At 42.1% G+C, this 20,957-nt stretch overlaps 1 protein-coding gene across 4 annotated transcripts in view; it reads left to right on the top strand.

Annotated features, from left to right (window-relative positions):
* DPYD (dihydropyrimidine dehydrogenase) overlaps positions 1 to 20,957 on the top strand; it is a 701,931-nt gene that overhangs the window by 517,379 nt on the left and 163,595 nt on the right. For all 4 annotated transcript variants that reach the window (XM_019479122.2, XM_006265262.4, XM_014599709.3 and 1 more), the window contains 2 exons: positions 5,027 to 5,095; positions 8,782 to 8,865. In XM_019479122.2, the coding sequence (XP_019334667.1) occupies positions 5,027 to 5,095; positions 8,782 to 8,865 (153 nt within the window). The remainder of the gene's footprint in view (positions 1 to 5,026; positions 5,096 to 8,781; positions 8,866 to 20,957) is intronic.

Below are 20,957 nucleotides of genomic sequence, written 5' to 3'. Positions count from 1 at the left end.
TGTTTGGCTTTTGTCAGAGGGGGAAATGAGATTTATAAAAGTAAAGAAATGTGATGTCTGAAAATATAAAATAGCTTTTAGTATTTTTAAGCATTATGACCTATTTTTAAAGGGTAAATTCTTATTTGGGCAAGCTTTCTATTCCCTGTAACTAATCTTTTTTTTTCTTTTTTTTTTAATTCTCAATGCACACTATCTAACAAGCAAATCTGTATAATGGATGATTGTTAGAAATCATTTTAAACCTGTCCCTGATATCATTAAACAATACAACTTCAGAATACACAGGCCATAGTTTGGAAAGGGTAGTTTCATCTCAGTTATAAATAGAGATAGCTAATCTTGTTTTGATTAAAAATCCAGGCCCAAACACAACTCCTACGCTTGACAGAACTAAGCCTGAAATTGTCTTAATGTTAAAAAAAATCATTATCCTTTTTACTCTCCATAACAATCAAACCATTCTTACACAGAATTATCCATACTATACTATACTCTTAACTTAAATTATTTCTCCCTCTAATCTAGATTTGTGAAGCTTTTAACTCATGTATTACATTTCTTTTCAATGCTTCTTTTTCGTTCTAATCTCACCCTTCTTTCCTGCTGTCTGTAATACTCTTTGAGCTAAATTCTCTGCCCGCATAACTTCACTGACTTTAGTGATTGATGCTAGCAGTGAATTTGGTTCTCAGGTTTTTCTTATGATTCTCAAAATTTGTGGTGCAGTTTCTTAAGGTCTGGCAGTCTCTGTTGGCCACAAGACAGGGCCTGTAATCTGTTCTCAGTTTAGTGAACAGTGACATGTGAATTGAAAATTTGCTGAAGACTCCTAATCTCTGTTTAAAAATGAACAGCAGTGTATAAAGTTAGAGGGGAGGTATCTATCTGGGGTACACAGGAGCCATGTTAGATCCAGTTTTACTTGAAAGGATGTATAATGAACTGGACCTGGAATAAAAGGTGCTAACAATGTACAAGGATTTTTAATTGAGGGGTGCTGAGAACAGCAATCAGAAAAGGGAAATTTTTACAGAATGGGATCTGGAGAACTAGGACTATTGCCAGAAAGTAGCTCTGAGTGCTAAAACAACTGCAGTATGAAATACCAAAATGAGACTTCCTGAGAGAAAGAGAAACCTAGAAACAAGGGGCAGTTATACACATGCTCCTGGAGTACAGAGAAAGGGGGCTCCAAGAGGGTCTCCAAGTGCCTCTCTAATTAAATCACCAAGACTGTCTCATGTATCAGTGTCCCCACACTGAAAAATGGTGATTAATTGAATGGACAGAATCAATTAATTGAGTCTGCTTATGTATAGGTGCCCTATAATTGAGAATGGCCAGGTAGGTGGTAACTGCCCATGAATTATGAAGCCTTGTCATGGGCAATCCCATTGAACATTTCCTCTTATTTTCTCATTACAACGAAGTTCTTCCAAAAGTTCTGTTGACCGTTGTCCTCCTTTTATGTAAATGTCATTCTAGAGATTATAAAATCCTGATTATGAGCTTAGTGGAGCTATTGAGATAGTAATGAATAGTAGGGCTGTGCAAAGCTCTGATTGCTGATTCGACTCAGAAGAGATTCGGCCCAATTTGGTGAATTGGAATTGAATTAGGAGACCCATTAATCTCTCCAAACTGAATTGGAAGCCTCCAAATTGATTTAGAGAGGTTTGACAATTTGGCCATAGACACACAGCTTTATATGTTTATTCTACGTACCTTGAGGTACCAGGCATGGCTTGTGAATGCTGAGATGGTGGGGTGGATGGAGCATCTCATGGGAGCATGGAGCAGTCCCTCGTGTGCTTGGGGGCAGACCCGGAAGTGGACCAGAAGTACATCCAGTTGACTTTCAGATCCACCACAGAATGCGTGGGGAACCCCACACGCTCCCTGGCTCGGTGACTGGTGCCGGGGTGGGGGGCACCCAGGGTCCCCCTGTGGCCAATCACTGAGCTGCAGGGGAGCACAGGGAGGTGCCCTGCACACTTGGCGGTGGACCCAGAAGTGGACCGGAACTACTCTGGTCCAATTCAGGGTACGCCGCCAAGTGCATGGGGGGGGGCCCCCCATGCTCCATGGGATGCTCCATCTGCCCCGCCATCTCAACATTCATGAGCCACACCTGGTACCTCGAGGTATGTAGAAAAAACGTATAAAGCTGTGCCTATGGCCAAATCGATGATTCTCTGAATCAGAATCGAATCTTCAGATTCGGCCAAATCACTAATCTGAATCAGCTAATTAAATCGCTGTCCCCCAAATCAGGCCGAATCTGAATCAGATACTGCCCACTTTGCACACCCCTAATGAATATTACTGTTACTATTCCATTGCTTTTACATCTAGTCTATCCCAAGTAAAATCCTGGTCTCAGCAAAGTTGATTGGAGTGTTGCATTTAAGTGATCAAGACTGTTAACTCTGAACCAAAAAACCATGGCTTCATATTCTTTAAGGGGCCAAGAATATGGTCAGTGACATATCAATAGTGGAAGGCAGGACAAAGTTGTACCTTATAGACTAACTAATGCAGAGATTCATAAATTTTTGTAAGCAGCTGCTCTCTTCGTCAGATGCTATGAAAAGACTTGCAGGGGGCAGACATTCAAATAGAAAGAATGATATATTTACTTGAATAGAAGGCAACCTTGATTATAAGATGATCCCATGATAATTAGATTCTATATATGGAAAAATTATGAATTTGTTATAATTTTCTAGGTATAGAATCTAATTATTGGAGGTTTGTCTTGAATTTGTCCTCCCTCCCACTGCTACAGCAGGGAAAATAAATGGGGGGCGGGGGCAGGTAGTAAGGCCTGATTCAATTTGGTGGAAGGTGGGCCCAATTCAGTGGCTGAATCTCTGAATCTGAATTGAATCAGAAGACCCTTTAATTTCTCAAAATTAAATTGGAACCCTCTAAATTGATTCAGAGAGATTCTAAAAGATTCAGTGATTCAGACACAGGCACAGCTTTAAATGTTTTTTCTACATACCTCAGGGTACCAGGTGGCTCATGAATGCTGTGATGGTGGGGCAGATGAAGCATCCCACAGGAGCATGGGGAGCTCCCCAGCATGCTCAGCAGCAGATGTGGAAGTGGGCCAGAAGCACTTCCAGTCCACTTCCGGGTCTGGTGTGGAGCGTGCAGGGAGCACCTCTGTGTCACCTGGCTTGGTGACTAGTGCCTCCTGGGTCTGGGGGGGCACCCAAGGTCCCCCCATGGCTGAGTGACAAGCTGGGGGAGTACGGGGGGGGGCCCAATGCGCTCAACAGCAGAACCAGGTTTGCCACCGAGCACATGGCCCCCCACCCACGCTCCTGTGAGACGCTCCATCTGCCTCAGCATCGCAACATTCACGAGCCATTTCTGGTACCTCAAGGTATGTAGAATAAACGTTTAAAGTGGTGTCTGTGGCCAAATCTCTGATTCTCTGAATCAGCATTGAATCTTCAGATTCGGATTCAGCCGTATCGAATCAGGGACAGTGATCCAAATCAACAAATTGAATCACTGTCCCTGATTCTGGCTGAATCAAATACAGCCCATTTCACATACCCCGTGCAGGTAGCCCTTTGTTTTCTGCTTCCCATGAACTTTTTCCCCTGGCAGCTCTTCCCCGTCTCCTTACTGTCAGACTCTGCTCCTCCTGAGCATGTGAAACTAAGGAGCAAATTTAATTTGGTCCAAAGCCAAAGGCTTATGATTTACCACATAGTTCATTGGGCTCTGCCTCACCAGAGTCAACAGCATTTCAAGCCATGGTGACCCCACAGCTCAGTACTGCTCAGCTACCCCCATAATGGATCCATGTACTAATTAGCTCCCACTCATGACTGGCACTGGATGTTCTTGTCATGAGTCCTGGGTTGCTCCAAAAATGTATATGCAGATAAGGTGCAGGGCAACCTGCTCTGGTTTCACCTCATGGCGCACAGGGCCACACTAATATGCTCCAGGCTGAGAGAAGGGCTGACAGATGGATTTTGGGTGACCTGTATGCAATGTTATGGTTCACCATGGCTGAAGAAAGTGTCATCAATGAGGGGGACTGCTTAATGGGCAGTACCATATGTCTGATTCAGATGGGCTGCACTAATCTATTCTTGTGGTAGGTTTCCATCAGCATGTTTGCCTAATGTGGAGCATGTTGTCATGTGTCTTATAGTCATGCTCAGTGTTGGCTGCATTTAATCAGCTTCATAGTTGGTTTCTGTTGCTGAGCACATGCTGCTTTTGGCAGCAGTTTAACAACAGATAATGTATATAGTGGGTTTTGTTGTATGTGTTAAGATGAGGGGGGTTTTCTCCCCATGCTACTTGTGGGGAAAAAACATTGTTGAGTATTAAAAAAAAATCTTGTTGTGTATTTGAGTAAATATGGTAAATACAAAAGATAGGGAAGTGAAAAGGAAAGGAGAGATGGCACTACTGAAAGGGACAAAGGTGGGTTGAAGAAAAAAAATAAAACAGTAAACCCATAAGGGTATAAGGATTATAAAAACTAATCCAGGTAATTGGATAAGAATCTGTAGTCTCTGTTTAGACTGTATTTAGCATCAACCAGCCTATGGCTGATTTCGTGTTCCACAATTTCATGTTCAAGTTGGATTTTAAAGTTTTGTTGTTTAAGACCATCTATATCACTAATTAGAAACCAAAAGACTAGAAGTCCAGCCTTGTACCAGAAAACAGCTAGATTCTCTAATCCTTTCATTACTTTTTTACCTAGGCCTGCTTCTGTTTACTGACTTGTTTGGGAACCATTTGGACCCTGCATGGTGAAGAGAATGTCAATTCCTGTACAGCCTATGTTCTTGCCAAATAATTAAAAAAAAAACTGATAACAGTGATCGGTCTGAGCCGTGTTGTGTCCCTCAATGTAGTCCCCATGCACAGAATTTTAATAATGAGTATGTTGAAGCACTATATGATACTATGTTGTTAAACATAGTTAATAATATTCAGGATATACAGCATCCTAGAAATGATCGATGTATTTTCTTTTCAGATTGTAATCGCTAGTATCATGTGCAGTTATAACAAAGATGATTGGACTGAACTTTCAAAAATGGCTGAGGTAATGTTTATTTTAATATTTTTCTTCAATTCTTTTGTTATGATTTTATTCTTCGTAAATAAAGAACTGCAATAAGAAACTGGAAGAAATGGATTCAGAATGAAAAATGAGAATTTAAAGCATGTCCATTATAACTTGTTTATTCTGTGTTTTCATTAAAATGATGGAAATGTAAATTTAAAGGAAATCTATTCCATAAAAGTGGTCCCTTGGATTTTTAAACACAACCTGAAAAGCCTTTAGTCTTTGAATCCATATACTTTTTATTTGCATTTTAAGCAAACTGTATATTATGACGGATGCCCTGATAAAATTTAATTCTACCTTTGAGAGTCTAACTTGATCTTACCTTGCCTACAGGCACACTAGTTTGACAGCACCAGAAGAAATTTTGAATATAAAACTCTTGAATATTTAAAGTATAAAAGGCTCATTTAATGCTATTCTAGTTTTAATACAGACTCAAAAATGATAGCAGAGAAAGCCACTGTATATAATAACAGTCAGCAGGCTTCCTGTAATATAAATCCAATCTTGCACAAATGCAAACAACCAACCATACACCCAAAATTTGTATTTCATTTTCAAGAAAAAGGCCTGTTTAAAGAAAATATAGTTACGCCTATAGAGAATGTTATAAGGAATACTTGATTAAAGACAGCATTAAATTCATATACAAATGTAAATGTATCTATAGTTAAAATGAATTATTTTTTAAAAATTAGGTAGTGTCTTTTTATCCATAAAGGTTTAAAATGACCAAAGAAATAGGTGTGTTTCTATATTAATGTAAGATGCTAATAACATACTTGATAGAAACAGTTAACTAGTCATTATTCTTTTACAAATATCACACTCACATGTATCTGTGTGTACTTATCTGAATGCCTATATGTATATTATATAAAAGCATGTATATAATTGGGGGTTTTTCCTGAAGTGTTTTACAAAGCCTCTTTTAAAGTGATCTGGAAGGATGCTTCTCTGTTTTCTTTCAACATTTTAAACCTATGAGGAAAAAATCACTTTAGGGACTTAGGGAAGTGAAATTAAACATTATCAGTAATTGGCTTTGTGATCTTCAATGCTAGTCCATTTTATACCTGTATTTACCTAATTGACCATGAAATCTTTTGTGGAATCCATGCTTGACATGGGCTTTACCACTTTTTAACTGACTATGATAAATGGCTTTATCATGCCACTTGCTCCTCTTCTTTTTCTTTTTTTTTTTATAAGGTGAAAAAATACTTAGTCTTTTTTAATCTGTAATTGCTATCAAATTGGAAAAAAAGAAGCGCGCATTTTGAATCTGCAGATGCATCCGTACTAGCACTTTGGGAAGGAGAGAGTAATTGATTAACTGAATTTTATAATATTTAAACATATGGTACTGTAATTCTTATTCTCTAAAAGTTGGAAAGCACCCAATGTAATACAGGCATGAACAGAATCAAAGAGTGAAAATCAGTAATATTTCTGTAACATTTTAAGACCTTATCCAGAAGAAAATAAATGTGGCTTTCCAGAGTGCATAAACCCAGAAGGTTGTGAATTCTGTCACCACAGGAGGCCGACCTATTCACACTAAAGGTCAACCTGTCATGGAAGAGTAACACCTGCTCCATAGTCACAAGCTGCAGAGCTGACCAGGTAGTGGAAGGCTCATGAAAATGATGGATAGCTTTTCCCATGATCACACTCCTTCAGAGCTGCTGAACCATGGCTACACAGCAGGCAAAAGTCACTTGAGTTCACTAAGCAAAATGCAAATGCAAAAGAAAATTCTACTTATGTCTATGTGAAAGAGAAAGGAGGGAGGCTGTTCCTTGAATTCTAGTCCACATAACTTGGAAAGGGGAAGATGGAATGTGTTGTACTATCTCCAGTTACTTCTTAATTTTTCCCCCTTTGTAGTTATCTTAGGTAAAAGGTCCAACACTTTTTATATATTTATTAGGTAAATACACATGTAAAATGGATTAGCATTGATGATCACAAAGCCAATTACTGGTAATATTTAATTTCACTTTCCAAGGTCCCTACAGTGATTTTTTTCTCATAGGATTATAACGTTCAAACAAAACAGAGAAGCATCTTTCCAGATCACTTTAAGAGAGACTTTGTAACACATTGCAGGAAGAAAAAAAACAATATATATACAGGCCCTGTGTGCACTGGCAACCTCGGAGTCTTTTTCTGGGTACTTGAGTAAAGGGCTCTGGGTGTCTCAGTTTTGAGAATTTTGCACAATCAACTCAGAGGAATTTGGCTGATTTATTTTGGAAGCAGGATATTTTTAAGTATATTTAGACATATACTTTTATTTTCTTGTGATTTATTATAAACTACACTTTCCTCTACTTTCCCCTTCTCTTGTCTATTTCTTCTAAACTTTTTTAAGCATTTGCCCTTCTTCCTACTAATCAGTGAACACAGTTAAAACTTCCTGAAAAACACATTAAGTATAGAGTTGGTTTAACCAACATTGTAATGTTTCTGAATAGGTTGATTTCAATAAAGTTGTCAGATTGCTACTTCTGAGGCATTGACAAGAAGTTGCAAACAGAAATTCCAAATATCTTCTAACCCCAAAGAAGAGCCTGTTATAATGTTAGTAATCTGCCATTTTAGTAGCATCATTTATAATTTGTTTGCTGCAAGCAGAATGTTAAATACCTACAATAAATTAAGAGGGCATGCCTCATCTAATCAGGATGGTTTTCTTATATTCTCAGTTTTATGTAGTCATAGAGATGGGTAAATTGTTCTTGGTAAAATAAGATCCCCCTTCTAATTTCAGCCTCTCTCAAATTTAACACAGTCAGTTTTTCATACATGAAAAAGTTTGGATAACAGTATTGTCATTATTATACATCTTCACATTACAGTGCCCAGCAAGATTCCAGCAAGGGCCAATAATGGGAATCTTGGAAAGCCTCGAGAAAATCCATTAACACAAGATGGCTCACCTAATTTTGCAGACCTAAAAGGCTTCAATAGTCTTTGGATAAGCATCCACTCCTTTAAGTGTGTTCACTGTTGCATCAAACCAAACCCTCGGAGCTTTCCATTCTGATAACTTGTATAAGTAGAAAATGTTTTTTTCACTTTATGGATAAGGTGACCCTATGTACTGTTCAAATACCTTTCAGCTTTGAATATCTGCAGTCTTAGTTAGGCTCAAGTGCAAAGATCTAATTTATTAGCATTTCTTAAGTAGTTGTATTCTTTTTCACAATGTCCTTCTGTTATAAGGAAATATTCCTCCCAGTTTGCTGAGTTTAGTAGTCTAAAAATCTGAAATGCAGAAATCTCTTTTCAATGTGAAAAGCAGTAAATAGAGTTGAGGTGACACTCTGAATGCCCATGTTTGTTTCTATTTAAATATTTGTTTCTCTTTTATAAATTAACCTTAACTTCGAATTTCCAGTTTTTTCCTCAGAACATGATAGCATTCTTACAATGGCCTCCTCTTGAACGATATTTCCAAACATTTTAGTTTAGTGATGTCTTTTCTATAAAAATTGTTTATTTTTCAGTAAACACCCAAAAAATGTTGATGGACATAAATCTTGTTGTTGACATGAGTTGTCTGTTTCACATTGTCATTTATGCACTTGTACCTGAGTGAAAGAGTACAATATTTAGGGTTAACTCTATTTTTCTTTGTGCATGTCTTACAGGATTCTGGTGCAGATGCCCTGGAGTTAAATTTGTCATGTCCTCATGGCATGGGGGAGAGAGGCATGGGCCTGGCCTGTGGGCAGGTAGAACTTCAACAGCTATCTCTTTCATGTCTCTTCAGCAATTCAGTGCTAGTGCATTGATAGTTATACCTCTGGGGCAAAGACACACAGAGCAGATTACTGGCCTGAGATTTCCAGGTCTATCTTGTTTAAATATTTAGTGCTGAAAAAGTGGGAATTGACAGAAACTGAGATTACACAAAGCGCTTAGTTTTACTGAGGACAAGAATGTATTATGTCTTTGACAGGAAGCAATATGAAAACAAACTGATTGCAAAAGTGCACAGAGAAATTGTGTCAATTTCTGGTTCAGTGTCTTTTATTTATTAATATTGATATAATCTTTTAGAGCCATGCAATACAAACTGCTTATGTTCATAGTGATTTTGTAGGAAATGGGGCTAATATTAATTGCACTTAACAATTTTTAGCCTATCATTCTAATTCCCTACATGTATTTTGAGATCCATAAAAGGAACCTAACATGTTAATGATAGGTGATGGTGGCATCTATACTTAAGACTGCCCGGACTTAAGACTTCCTGTTATGCAGCCCCATTTTCTGTAGCATATGACTTTATCAAACTCCGACTGTTTGAAATGAATTTTTCCATGCCAGGTATCTGTCAGGCTGAATTCGTTGAGAAATGTTAAACAAAATATTTCAGAAGTTTCAAAGAACAAGATTATGAGAAATATGTTGTTTTGTCTTTATCTAAAAACAATAAATAAATAAGATTATAATAATTTCATTTAGTGCCATCAACAACTGCTGCCTTGCTTTCAGGTGAGCAGATCTACTTGCACCTTTTTTCTGCCACTGCTCAGGCAGTATGAAAGAGAGAGCCATCTGCCAGAAATATTAGCTGAGGCACTGAGGACAAAACAGTATGTGATTGTATAAATAACAGTTGGATCGTAAAGTACAGATACAGGAGAAGGTGGGAGATGAACTAAGGTTTTCCATGTAACTTCAAGTCTAGCAATTCCCAACTTTTGTATACTTGATTTTGTTACCTTAATGTTCCTTTTAAGTAGTTCTTTAATGCATGTAATATCTCTTACTTATATTTGTGAGGGGTGCATGTGTATGTGTTATTATAGTAGTCACTAAGGGCAAAATTCTTCTTCACCTAGTGAAAGGTCCAAGTTAACGTTGCAGTCAACTTTGCGTTACTTGACTAAGGAGTAGGAGCAATTCTATTACCCAATTTGGCCATGTCCACACATGCAGGCATGTGTGCTTGTAGTGGCACAAATTTGGGCAAACTATCCTAGTCCAGCTACTCTTGGCTCTTCAGCCATGGGGAGCTGGAGGCTGGGGCCAGCAGTATAAAATAGTGGCCTGGTGAGCAGCTCAGGGCTACTTGCCTTCAGGAGCTTCTCTGGTCTGGCTAGCTGGTGTCTGGGGATGCTAGCCCACTGTGCCACCCAGACTCTTGCAGCAGCCCTGACCTAGTGTGGCCCCTACACTCTGTACCCACTGCAGCAAGCTGGCAGCGGGGACTGTCACCTTGCTGAGGCCTGCTGCCACCTGCTACAGCATCCACCTGTCAGACCTGTGGCCCCAAGGTATATCACAGTGCTTCAAGTGACAGCAGCAGCAGACCAGCTAGGAACACTGTCACATGCAAGAACCACTCCTCGGAAGGCACCACAAGAAAGGCAGTGTGTGCGGCCATCACTGCCCATTTGCAGGCCCACCCCCCTGAGTAGGGCACCAGCCTTCTCACACCTGCATCAAGCTGCCTTCCCAGGGGCCTCCATTCCCACCCACTGCCAGGACTGCAACAACATAGGTAGTATGGCTGTTGTGAAAACAAAAGCAACTTCATTCCCCTCTCTCTCCCCAAAACTTCCCCAACACCAACAGTTCAACATTCCAACAGTACTCCACATGAGACCCTCCATAGCCCCACCACCATTCACCCCCACCATGGACAAACCCAATCAAAACCAGAAATAAATGGAAACTATTTAAGTAAGCACCAGAAGAAAGAGAGAGGGGTGGGAGAGGCGCAGGGAGGAAAGAATTACGGGTTAGGGGCCCCAGCCTGGTCTTGACCCTGCCAACACCCCATGTGTGGGGGCCATGTCAATGTGGCCAGGGCCCCAGCTGGTCTGGGGTGAAGGGTGAGCACTCCTTCTCAGGGGCAGCTGCTGCAGGTAGGCCTGGGACCAGGAAGGGGGAGACAGGAGCAGTGCCCCTCTATGGCTACTGTGGGCCTGCTGGGGTGCCAGCTGAGCCACCAGCCATGCAAAATGCTCCCAGCCAGGTCCTGCCCTTGGTGGTGGGTGCAGGCTGCCCAGAAAGGTCAGGCGTCTTTGCCGGGGCTGGCACAGACTGGAGTACAGCAGCCAGTGCAGGGATGGCAGCCAGAGGCTGCTGCAACACCCTGCCCTCAGACTGGATGGCAGCATCGTTGGAGGCCTGCATTTGTCTCAGCTCTCCTGGGTCAGCTGCTGCTCCTCCTTTATCTCCACTACTAGCTGCTGTAGGGCCACCCTCTTGGCCCGCATCTCTTCCAGGACAAGGACCTGGTCATGGCGAGACCAGTGGAACTAAGCCAGGATCTGCCAGTGGTATTCCAAGGCCTCCCAAAGGTGCACCCACTCTGTCCGGATAATCCAAGTGGCAGATTTGGACCCTGTGCTATAAATTAGCAGTGCACCGCATGATTGAACATTTGTAGTTGTGATGCCTCAAAGAGTTTTGCAGCACCACAAACTACACATGCGGGAAGTACCCCCATAGTAGAATCAGATCACCCATTGGAGATGCATAGACATGGAATCATTTTATACTTCAGGTGAGTAAAACCTAGCTGTTTGAAAACTGGTCTTTAATCACCTACAAGGTGAGATTGAATTCTGCCCTAAGTGTGTGGAGTGGATAATGTATACACATACACTTTGTGCATGTATGCAGGCACCCAACTGAGCAAAGCCAGTGGAAGGCCATTGGGAGAGCTGAAAGGGCCCTAACTTCCTTCACATCTTCATCTGAACCTAAAACAGTATGTGACCCAAGTGCAGTGAGTTTTTAACTATGAAGGTTTAAAAGAAGCCCTTGACCTGACATATAGAAGGAGCCATAGGGATTTCTGTTGAACCCTGGGCACTCATCAATTGATGCTCTCTCAGAATTGCACTTTGCTTGGAATGTGGCATCAATATCCTCCGTAACTTAGAATGCTCCTTTTTTTAATAAAAACTGCTGTTGATGCTGTGCACACCACTGGTCACTTTTCAAAGTTGTGATTAAAAGTGAGAAAAGAAAAGTTGAAAATGCCCCAAGACCATTTCATAGGAACAGCAGTTAATAGGTATCTTTTAAAAGGCATATTTGGTCAAACAGCAGCAACAAATATCTGCAGCATTCCTCATCCTTTTCTTTTTACTCATTTATGAACTAAATTCTATCCTTAGATCTGCTGTGCATCTCTCAGTAGCTTGGTATATTTAAGGACTGTCTCTAGTTCCAGTGACAAAGCCCCATATTGGGATGTGATTTGGTCAAAGAGAACCCCGAAGGGCTCCACATGGAAGCAGAAATGGGCAGATTTCAAGCTCATTTTTTGAGCATAAGTTATTTCCCACCTTGACTGTCTGGAATAATATATGCATGTGAAGTTGCTTAGATGTGTAGTCAGTAGGGAGCTGTCTGGCTACATGAGTTTTTACATATCTTTCAGCTACTGTAAAATCAGAGAACCAAATGCAAAATTTGAACGCTCAGGGCTATCATATGGATTTGTGACACTCCTTAGAGGAGTTTGGATCCATAAACCGGGAAGATGATTACATTATGTATACATATATGTTTGCATAACACTAGTATTTCTCTGTTCTCTATACAATATGGATATTTTCTTTAATATGCACTTATCTCATCTTTTCTTAACCATCTTAGGATACCATAATACATAAGACCAGAACAGAAAAGGGCAAGGTATTTTACAAGACCAGTTCAGAGGTTCTTCCTCAGTGTTTCCTCAAACAGGAATGAGGCAAATTTTTATTGATTTCCAATTGAGTGTGCCAAAGTAAACACTGAGTAAATACTGGGGAAGGTTGTGATTAGGTGTACAGCATCTTTCAGTGACCCTTCAAAGGTGTTCAGCCCCCAAAATGTTTCCTATCCAACATGGGTATCCCACGGAGCATGTGATACCAGACAGTGCCATAAAGTGTTGAGTTGCATCCCAATGAGCATTTTCTCAGAGGCACACCTAGCTGAGAAGTAGGTGGGAGCAGTAGAACCAAGTGAATTTAAAACCCAAATTAGGAATTGGATACTCTGTGTGAAAACAAAAAATCCAGTATGTAGAAGCCAAGACATGGATACGTTTCTGCAGTAATTCAGGGAATTCTCAGTCTTTCTTTCACAACAAGATCCACCTCCTAATAGAAAAGATTTCTTATGGATCATATCCTCCCCCCATTCACAATTGCATAACATATTTTGGACTATTAAAGGAATTGTTTTTATGGAAGAATAATGGTAGGAATGTGTGCGTATATATATGTACACATTCCTACTATTATTCTCTCTCTCCCTCTCTTTATATGTTTTAGCTGTCTGTAATTTCTTGTAATTTTCTTTATGTTCTTGTAATTTTTCAAATGTTCTTGTAATTTTTCTTTAAAAAAATGATCACTGGCCAAGTACAGACATTACACTTTTACTGATATAAGTGATCAGAAACTGGTCTATATGCATAAGAGAACAGATGTTCGGCACACAAAACTGTGTTATATCCAAACAGAACAAAGTTTGGTGCACACAGACTAATTTAAAAATGGTGGAACCCAGTCTAGGATTTCTCCCCACCCTCCCATCCCAGCAGACGAATATGTGTTTTGTTTGCTACCTATCTAGTACACTGCTTACAGAAAACCACATAACTTAAGATGGATTCTGGTTTGGACTTTTTGCATGTCTGAACCTATCTCCCTCTGTCTACTTTTGTTATTCATTTTATCCCCTACACTATGGGGTATTTAGGGATATGTTCAGAAGTCTGGAAACATCATTCTGTTTTATTCCGTCCTCTTTTGTGTCTAACCTCAAACTCTGTTATAGTTTCCTACCATAGATTCATAGATTGTAAAGTTGGAAGGGACCTCAGAAGATCATCAGGTCCAGCCCCATGTATGATAATTACCATGATAATTTTAAGAATGACTTCCAGGTTTATGCAGAGCAAATGTAGGGGATTTAGACCTAAAAATGGCTGTTTGTTTTATACTGCATTATGGTTCTCAGCTTTTTATTTGATTTTAATTCCCAGCCATTAGTGCAGACACTCTGGCACCTAATAGCGTAGCTAGCCAGAGGGCAATATTAAGAGTCATCTGTATTGCTGCCAATAGGTTACTTAAAGCTGGTTCTGTATGAGATTTCAATTACATCTACTAACACTGTTTAATGGCAATACAGTTTGAGTTTGTTTGTCTTTTATAATAATTTGCACTGAAGTGTGGCAATTCTGTTAAAAAGGTGAACAGAAACTTCTTCATTAACTTAAGCACAACTACTGACTCCCGTTCTGATATTCTTCAGCAGGAGTAATATAACCCTACAACACTTAATATTTTATCTATTTTTAAAACTATAGTAACTCTTACTCATCATAGTTCAAAGTTGTAGTAATTATAGCTTGGCAAAAAGTTATAGTGCTTTCAGATTATAGTGTTCACATTTTAATTCAGAAGACCTTGTTAACATTAGACATTGCTTTTCCCTTGTTATCACTGATTTCTGATGAGATTTCAACACAAAATATTCCTCTTAAGAAAAAATAGCATTATATCAGGAGCCATGAATAGACTCTTCCAGACTTAAGAAGCCAGATTCTGCAAAATAACATTAAATATACAGCACCATTACTGTGATTGGCAAACTGAAAATATCACAGCTGTAAATTCTCTCTCTTTATTCCAGGAAGATCTAAGATTGAGGAAATGGTTACACTCGACAATTTGGTAACTTAGGTTTAACGTTGAGCCTTTTTGTTGGTGATGTTTACATGAAATCTTGGGTCCACTTTTAATGTCACATTAACTAAACATCTTAAGAACAAAACAATCCGTCACAGTTTCACATACAAGTTCATCAAAGGGTTTTGTGTTTTCCTCTAAACTATTAAGGAGTGAAAAAACTGAAGGAGTTCAATTTGCTGTACAGGTGTTACATTTAGATTGACCAAACCAGGGTTAGGTTGATCTAAATACTCAACTTTGCAGACATTCAGAGGGGTTAAATTGGACAAAAATGGCATACATGATCTAAGTAAGTTCATCTGAGTAGGTGTACTAACTTGATCAAGAGCAGATTAACTTGATCTAGGAATGGGTTAAGCCGATCTCTCAAGTGACTGCACACATTCTCAGTGCAGCCCTGGGGCGGGGAAAGCACAGCCACTCACCCTAGCCCTTGGGCTTTGCTAATCCCACTCCTCCCTCACTGACTGGGCTATTTTATCCCCCTGATCCTATGGACCTGGCAGGGATCCCTGTGGACCTGCTAGCCCCCCTTCCAATTCCACTACTCCCACTAAAGACCTACAGCTTCCCTTCCCCCCCACCCCCGATCCTATCCATGTCTCCCCCTACCTCAAGTTACTTGCACTTGTTTCTCCACATGATTCCTGGAAGTGGCAAATGCCTGGCAGTGGCAAATGGCTTTAAAATATGCCTCCTACACCTAGACTGGGTGTAGTGAATGCTTGTTCACACTAGATTTCTAGAAAAAAGCCATTGTAATGTTCATTACAGAGGTACAAAAGAACTAGGGAGCAAAGAAAAGCACAAATATTTACCTGTTATCTTGGGAAGAAATGGTTAACTTGATGAGGAGGTAGGTCTCAGCTTACTTTTTCAAGAATTCAGAGAAAATACATACATTGACTTTTTAAAACTTTAGTATACAAATGTTAAAGACAAGTGGTGATAGTGCAAAGGTATGTGGCCCTCCCAGGGGCTAAGCATGAACTATGTATTAGCAACAAAAAATATAATATCACTGGAAATTGAAACACCCTTCTCCATACCCCTCTGGGACTACACCTGTAGGCCCACCTGTCTATCTTCCACTTTGCAGAGGGCCCCCTCAATGGGATGCTGGGGGAATCCAATTTAACTTTAAGAAGGGGTTATGACAATAACTGGTCCATGTTTTGTTGCAAGGTGAAGTGTCCAAATTCAAATGTAACAGATACTCAAACCATGAAGCAAAAGAGTTGGAGAGTGCCATTGGAGCTGGCTCTTGTGAGCCAGTTTCTGTAGCTTTTCAGAGTCACCATCTTGGCCTGGCTGAGAAGGAAATTGGGCAGACAGACCACACTCCCCTTGGATGTTTAGTACAGGATAGAGAAGATATGCACAGATATTGCACTTGTAAAAGTCCAAGTTCAGCATGCCAAAGAGGGTGCTGAGGACAGCAAAAAATGGCTGCAGCTAGGAGCAGTCCAGGAGGGTGTGGAAAAGAGTCTCCACTTTCTCCTTGCAGAAAGGGCAGGGCACCAGTGCTGATGAGTCTGAGTGGTGGGCAAAAGTCCCTGTGTCCAGGGCCTCATGCAGCAGCCACCACTGGAGGTTGCCAGCTCTCTTGGCAATGAATAGCTTGTACAGGATGTGCCAGAACAGGTGGGCTTGCTCTGGTATTGTTGCCACTAGGTGCCACCTCCAGGTCATGACAAGGTGGGCTGTGAGTACATGGGCATGATGCACTTTGACTAGCCATGTTTGCAGTGCCCTCCCAGACAGGATCTCAAGGCAGATCCCACCACTGTTTTTGCTGGACATGAGGAGGGACAACAGAATGCTAGACCCACCACTGTAATTGCTGTCTGTAGCCAGAGAAACAGACAGTGATAGAGGGGGTCTGTCTAGCATGCTGCCATCAGGGAAATCATGTTGGCTAGGGACAGAATTTACACATAAACCAGTTTAAGTGATCAGAAACTGGTTTAAACCTGTAACAGAACAGAAGTTCAGTGCACATAGACCACTCTCAAAATGGCCAAAACTGGTTTAAGATAAACCCTGTTGAATGTATTATCAGACTTAACTGACTGAGGTCAAACTGGTTTATGGAACTTCTGTCCCAAACCCCTTCTTAGTTTAAGTTCAATTGGATTCCCCCAGCATTCTTTGCAGCTCTGGGCTGGGCTGGACTATGCTGTCTGTTCCAGAGAGCAGGGCTGGCCCAGCCCTTCTGCTCTCTAGCCAGAGCAGGGGTGGGGGTGTGGCCAGATGCCAGCCCAGCATGGCCCCCTGAGGCGAAGGGGGCAGGGAAGGTATTTATTCTGCCCTCTCTCCCCTCTCCCCCAGGGTCTGCCTTGCCAGGACGGAGCAGCCCCTGTCAGCCATTCTCCCCTCCATCACTGCTCGAACAGCATGGGGCATGGCCAGCCCCAGCAGCAGCCTCAAGTGAATGGGGGAATGGAAGGGGGTTATTTCCCCCCTGCCTCCCCTGTCCCACCGGCACGGGCTCCAGACAGGGTCTGCCCAGCTTTTCCCCCTTGCTTGTGGCTCAGCACAGCTCAGGACTCCCAGAGCTCCCCTCCCACCCAGGGGGCGATTCTGCTGCACCTTCCCAACTGCTGGAGCTGGGGTTTCACTTGGGGCAGCCTAGAAGCAAAGGCCAGATCGGGGGGAGGGGGAGGGGAGAAGGAAGCGAAATGGCCCCCAGCCCAGGTGCAGACATGCACAAAGGGATCACAGCACTAATGGCTTCATCCTGGATGTGAGTCCTGCAGAGCAGAGGGACCCAGGCTGGGGTGGACAGGAAAGAGGCTTGAGTGTGTCAATGCTAGCCTGGGTCAAAGCCGAACTGAGCTGAGTATGCAGCTGGGGGAGCAGCTCCTGTCCAGCAACCCCTTCTACATGCTGGAAAGCAGCGCTCAGGCTGCTCCAGCCCCCGCAGCAGCATGCACAGCACAGGCTTACCCCCTCAGCCCCAAGCACTATTACCTGCATTCACTGGACACCAAGCTGGGCACACTCTGCCGACTCTTCCCCTACCCAGTGGTGGCGGTGCAGCATGGACCCATGTGCCAGGTGCGGGGCTCTAGCCCTACAGCTTCTCCACCACTGCTGCTGCTGCCATCAGGGGGGCTGCCCTGGCCATACTGGTAGGTGTTGCCTACATTGCTGAAATGTGGTTGGTTGCCATGCAGGTAGACAGCAGTGGCAAAGCCATAAGGGTTGTGCCCCACATCTGGTACATGGGATCATGCTACACCTATGGCTTCCCCACCGCCACTGCCATCTGCCCCCCCCCCCCCCCGCAAGCAATCAACTGAAGTTCGGTGACACAGGCAGCACCTACAATTATAGCCAGGGCAGGCCCCCCTGGTGGTGGCAGGGAAGCTGTAGGGGTAGAACTCCGCCCCTGTCACCTGGTACATGGGACCATGTTGCACTGCTGCTGGGTAGGGGAAGAGTCAGCAGTGCACACCCATCTTGGTGCCCAGCGGCTGGGGGACTCAGGTAATAGTGTTCAGTGCTGAGGGGGTGAGCCCATGCCATGCACGCCACTGCACGAGCCAGGACTGGCCTGGGTGCCCCTCTCCAGCATGTAGAAGGGGCCCATGTACAAGGGCAACAGGCAGGAGCTGTTCCCCCAGCTGCATACTCAGCTTGGCTTGGCTCTGCCCTGGGCTAGCACCAACACTCAAGATCTTCCCCACCCTCCAGCCTGGGTCCCTCTGCTTGGCAGGGCTCACATCCAGAATGGAGCCCCCACCATCCCAATCCCTCCATGCATGTGCCCACCTGAGTTTGGGGCCATTTTGCTACCCATGCGCTCCCCCCCAATCTGTCCTTTGCTGCTGGGCTGCCCCAAGCAAAACCCTGGCCCAGTGGCTCGGAAGTCACAGCGGGATTGCCCCTGGCTGGGAGTGGGACTCTGGGAGTCCCAGGCCATGCTGAACCACAAGCCAGGAGGGAAAATTTGGGCAGACCCTAGCTGGAGTCCTTGCAGGCCACGGGGGAGAGTTTATACCCCTCCCCAATCATACTCAGGCCTGCCGGGGCCTGGCCCCCCTCAGTTCAGCTTCCCTCCAGCCTAAAGGGAAGGGAGGGCTGCTCTAGCACCCCCGACTTCTAGCCTGAGCCTCTGCAGGCATGTGCCTGCATTTCATGAATGCCTATTCACTTGCAAATTGATTCAATCTATGCAGGTTAGACTAACCTGCAAAGATTGAATCAATTAGTTAGGGCTTTAGCCAAGAACCAGGCAAACCAAGCTGAGTTGAAGAAGTGAGTCAGTTTTTCAAGCAGATACATTGGATAAATCCTCTCAGAATCTACATTATGCTGTTATGCTTTATTTTAAAATAAATGCTTTACCTACTGTAATCTCATCTTAGAAACAAGAGCAAAAAGCTCTGTGGTGTAAGGAAACTTAAAAAAAGTTAATGACACTCTTGTTCATAAATATTTACCTCTTATTAGCCTTTATTACCTCCTCTTACATGTATGACAGCATATCTTGCAAATTCACCTATAGGTTTGGGGGGTATAATGGTTCCTTGAATTTTTGTGAAGTAAAAATATATCTCTGCACCATGAGCACCAAAATCCATATCACAACTGTTTAAACATATCTTCAGTTATTCAATTCATGTCCAAAATGGCCTTGTTTTTACAATAATGTTCTCACCTTTATTTTCATTGTATTTAACTTCCATTTGAAACTACCTCCGCCTCTGGCTGAGTTTATGTTTATTGCCTGCAATTAGGATGGTAGTTGAATAGCTTTCTTCAAAGTCCACACTCATTCAAAGGAAGAGGAATCTGCAAAAACAAACCACTGGTTACTCTACAGAGATGGAAACTAGCTGTGTAGCACAATTAGAGTTGCGCTACTCTACCTTGGAAGTAGGAATGATAAGTCTGCTTTTTAATTGAGATGCACAGCATAGCATGATAATTTGCTGCTGCTATGCCAGCAAGGAGCTGTGAACTATTTTAAATAGATGGTGCCCCAAACAGAATGTGATTATATTTTTGCTCATGTGGCATTCTACTTTAACCCTACAATAATATGCTGGTTAAGCATAGTTTATTCAGTCCTCCAGGCAATATTAGTTCTGTGTCTTCCTTTTTGTATCAGTTACTGCAACAAATTATGCAAAGTACAATGAGACTATGGTACAGTGTACAACAGCGGCAGTGGGAATTTTACCAAAAAAAAAAAAAAAATTAGCTGTGACATCTTTCTGTTTTATTGTTTCAGGAGTTCTGTTTCATTGTCCTCTTGTACTGGCAATTCTGTTGGGTTTTTTTTCCTGTAGCAGAAGGAGGCAGGCAGGGTTTTGTGCGCTCCCCTTCTCTCCTACCATTTGAAATTCCTCAGTCTGTCACATAGACTCAGTGAATTAAAGAAAGACATACACTCAGCTTCAATGCAATCAATACAGCTGCATCGGCTTACACCAGCTAGGAACACAGGAAATTCAGCAGTCTTGTCCAGAGTGTACTTAGAAGGCATGAAGAGAATGGCCACTACTTCACCATGTTCAAAACCAAATGCAAAACTCACTTTGTCTTTCCACACAATACACATGTGCACTTTAATCAAACTGTTTCTTCTACAAGTTTACCAGGAAGAAGAGAGAGTGAGAAAGGAATTGTTGTTGTTTTTGAGGCAGAGTTATTGGTTATGTTCTTGAGAGGTGCCCAAACACTAGTGATGGAGCTGTTTCAGTATTTAGAGACAGATAATTTTGTATCAGCTAAGCCAGTGTAAAATGTTAAAACTGGCCATTCCTCAATAAAACACTTATATTATCAACAGAAATATTTTAGCAATGAAACATGAGCATTTATTTTGCAAGATTCCCCTCTTAAGGTGATATGCAAGCTGATCATTTGTGTTTATGAGGAAACTATTTTTGCAGAACTTTCAGGTCTTGCAGAAACAGCTCTGTGCTTTTCATTGATCACTATAGCTCTATATTTGTACCACATGCCTAACCATTTGTATACAAAGATCGGATCCACACCTAAAATGGTTGGCTAGCAGGTGGGAGTTCTATAATGATGATGAACTCAGTTGTTTTGTGTGAGTGTTGCAGCAGCCGTCTAGGTGAAATCTGCTT

Source organism: Alligator mississippiensis, chromosome 5 (assembly GCF_030867095.1).
Source record: "Alligator mississippiensis isolate rAllMis1 chromosome 5, rAllMis1, whole genome shotgun sequence".
NCBI classification, from domain to species: Eukaryota; Metazoa; Chordata; order Crocodylia; family Alligatoridae; genus Alligator; species Alligator mississippiensis.
The sequence above is the reverse complement of the archived record's forward strand: the minus strand, read 5'-3'. Positions and strand labels throughout refer to the sequence as shown.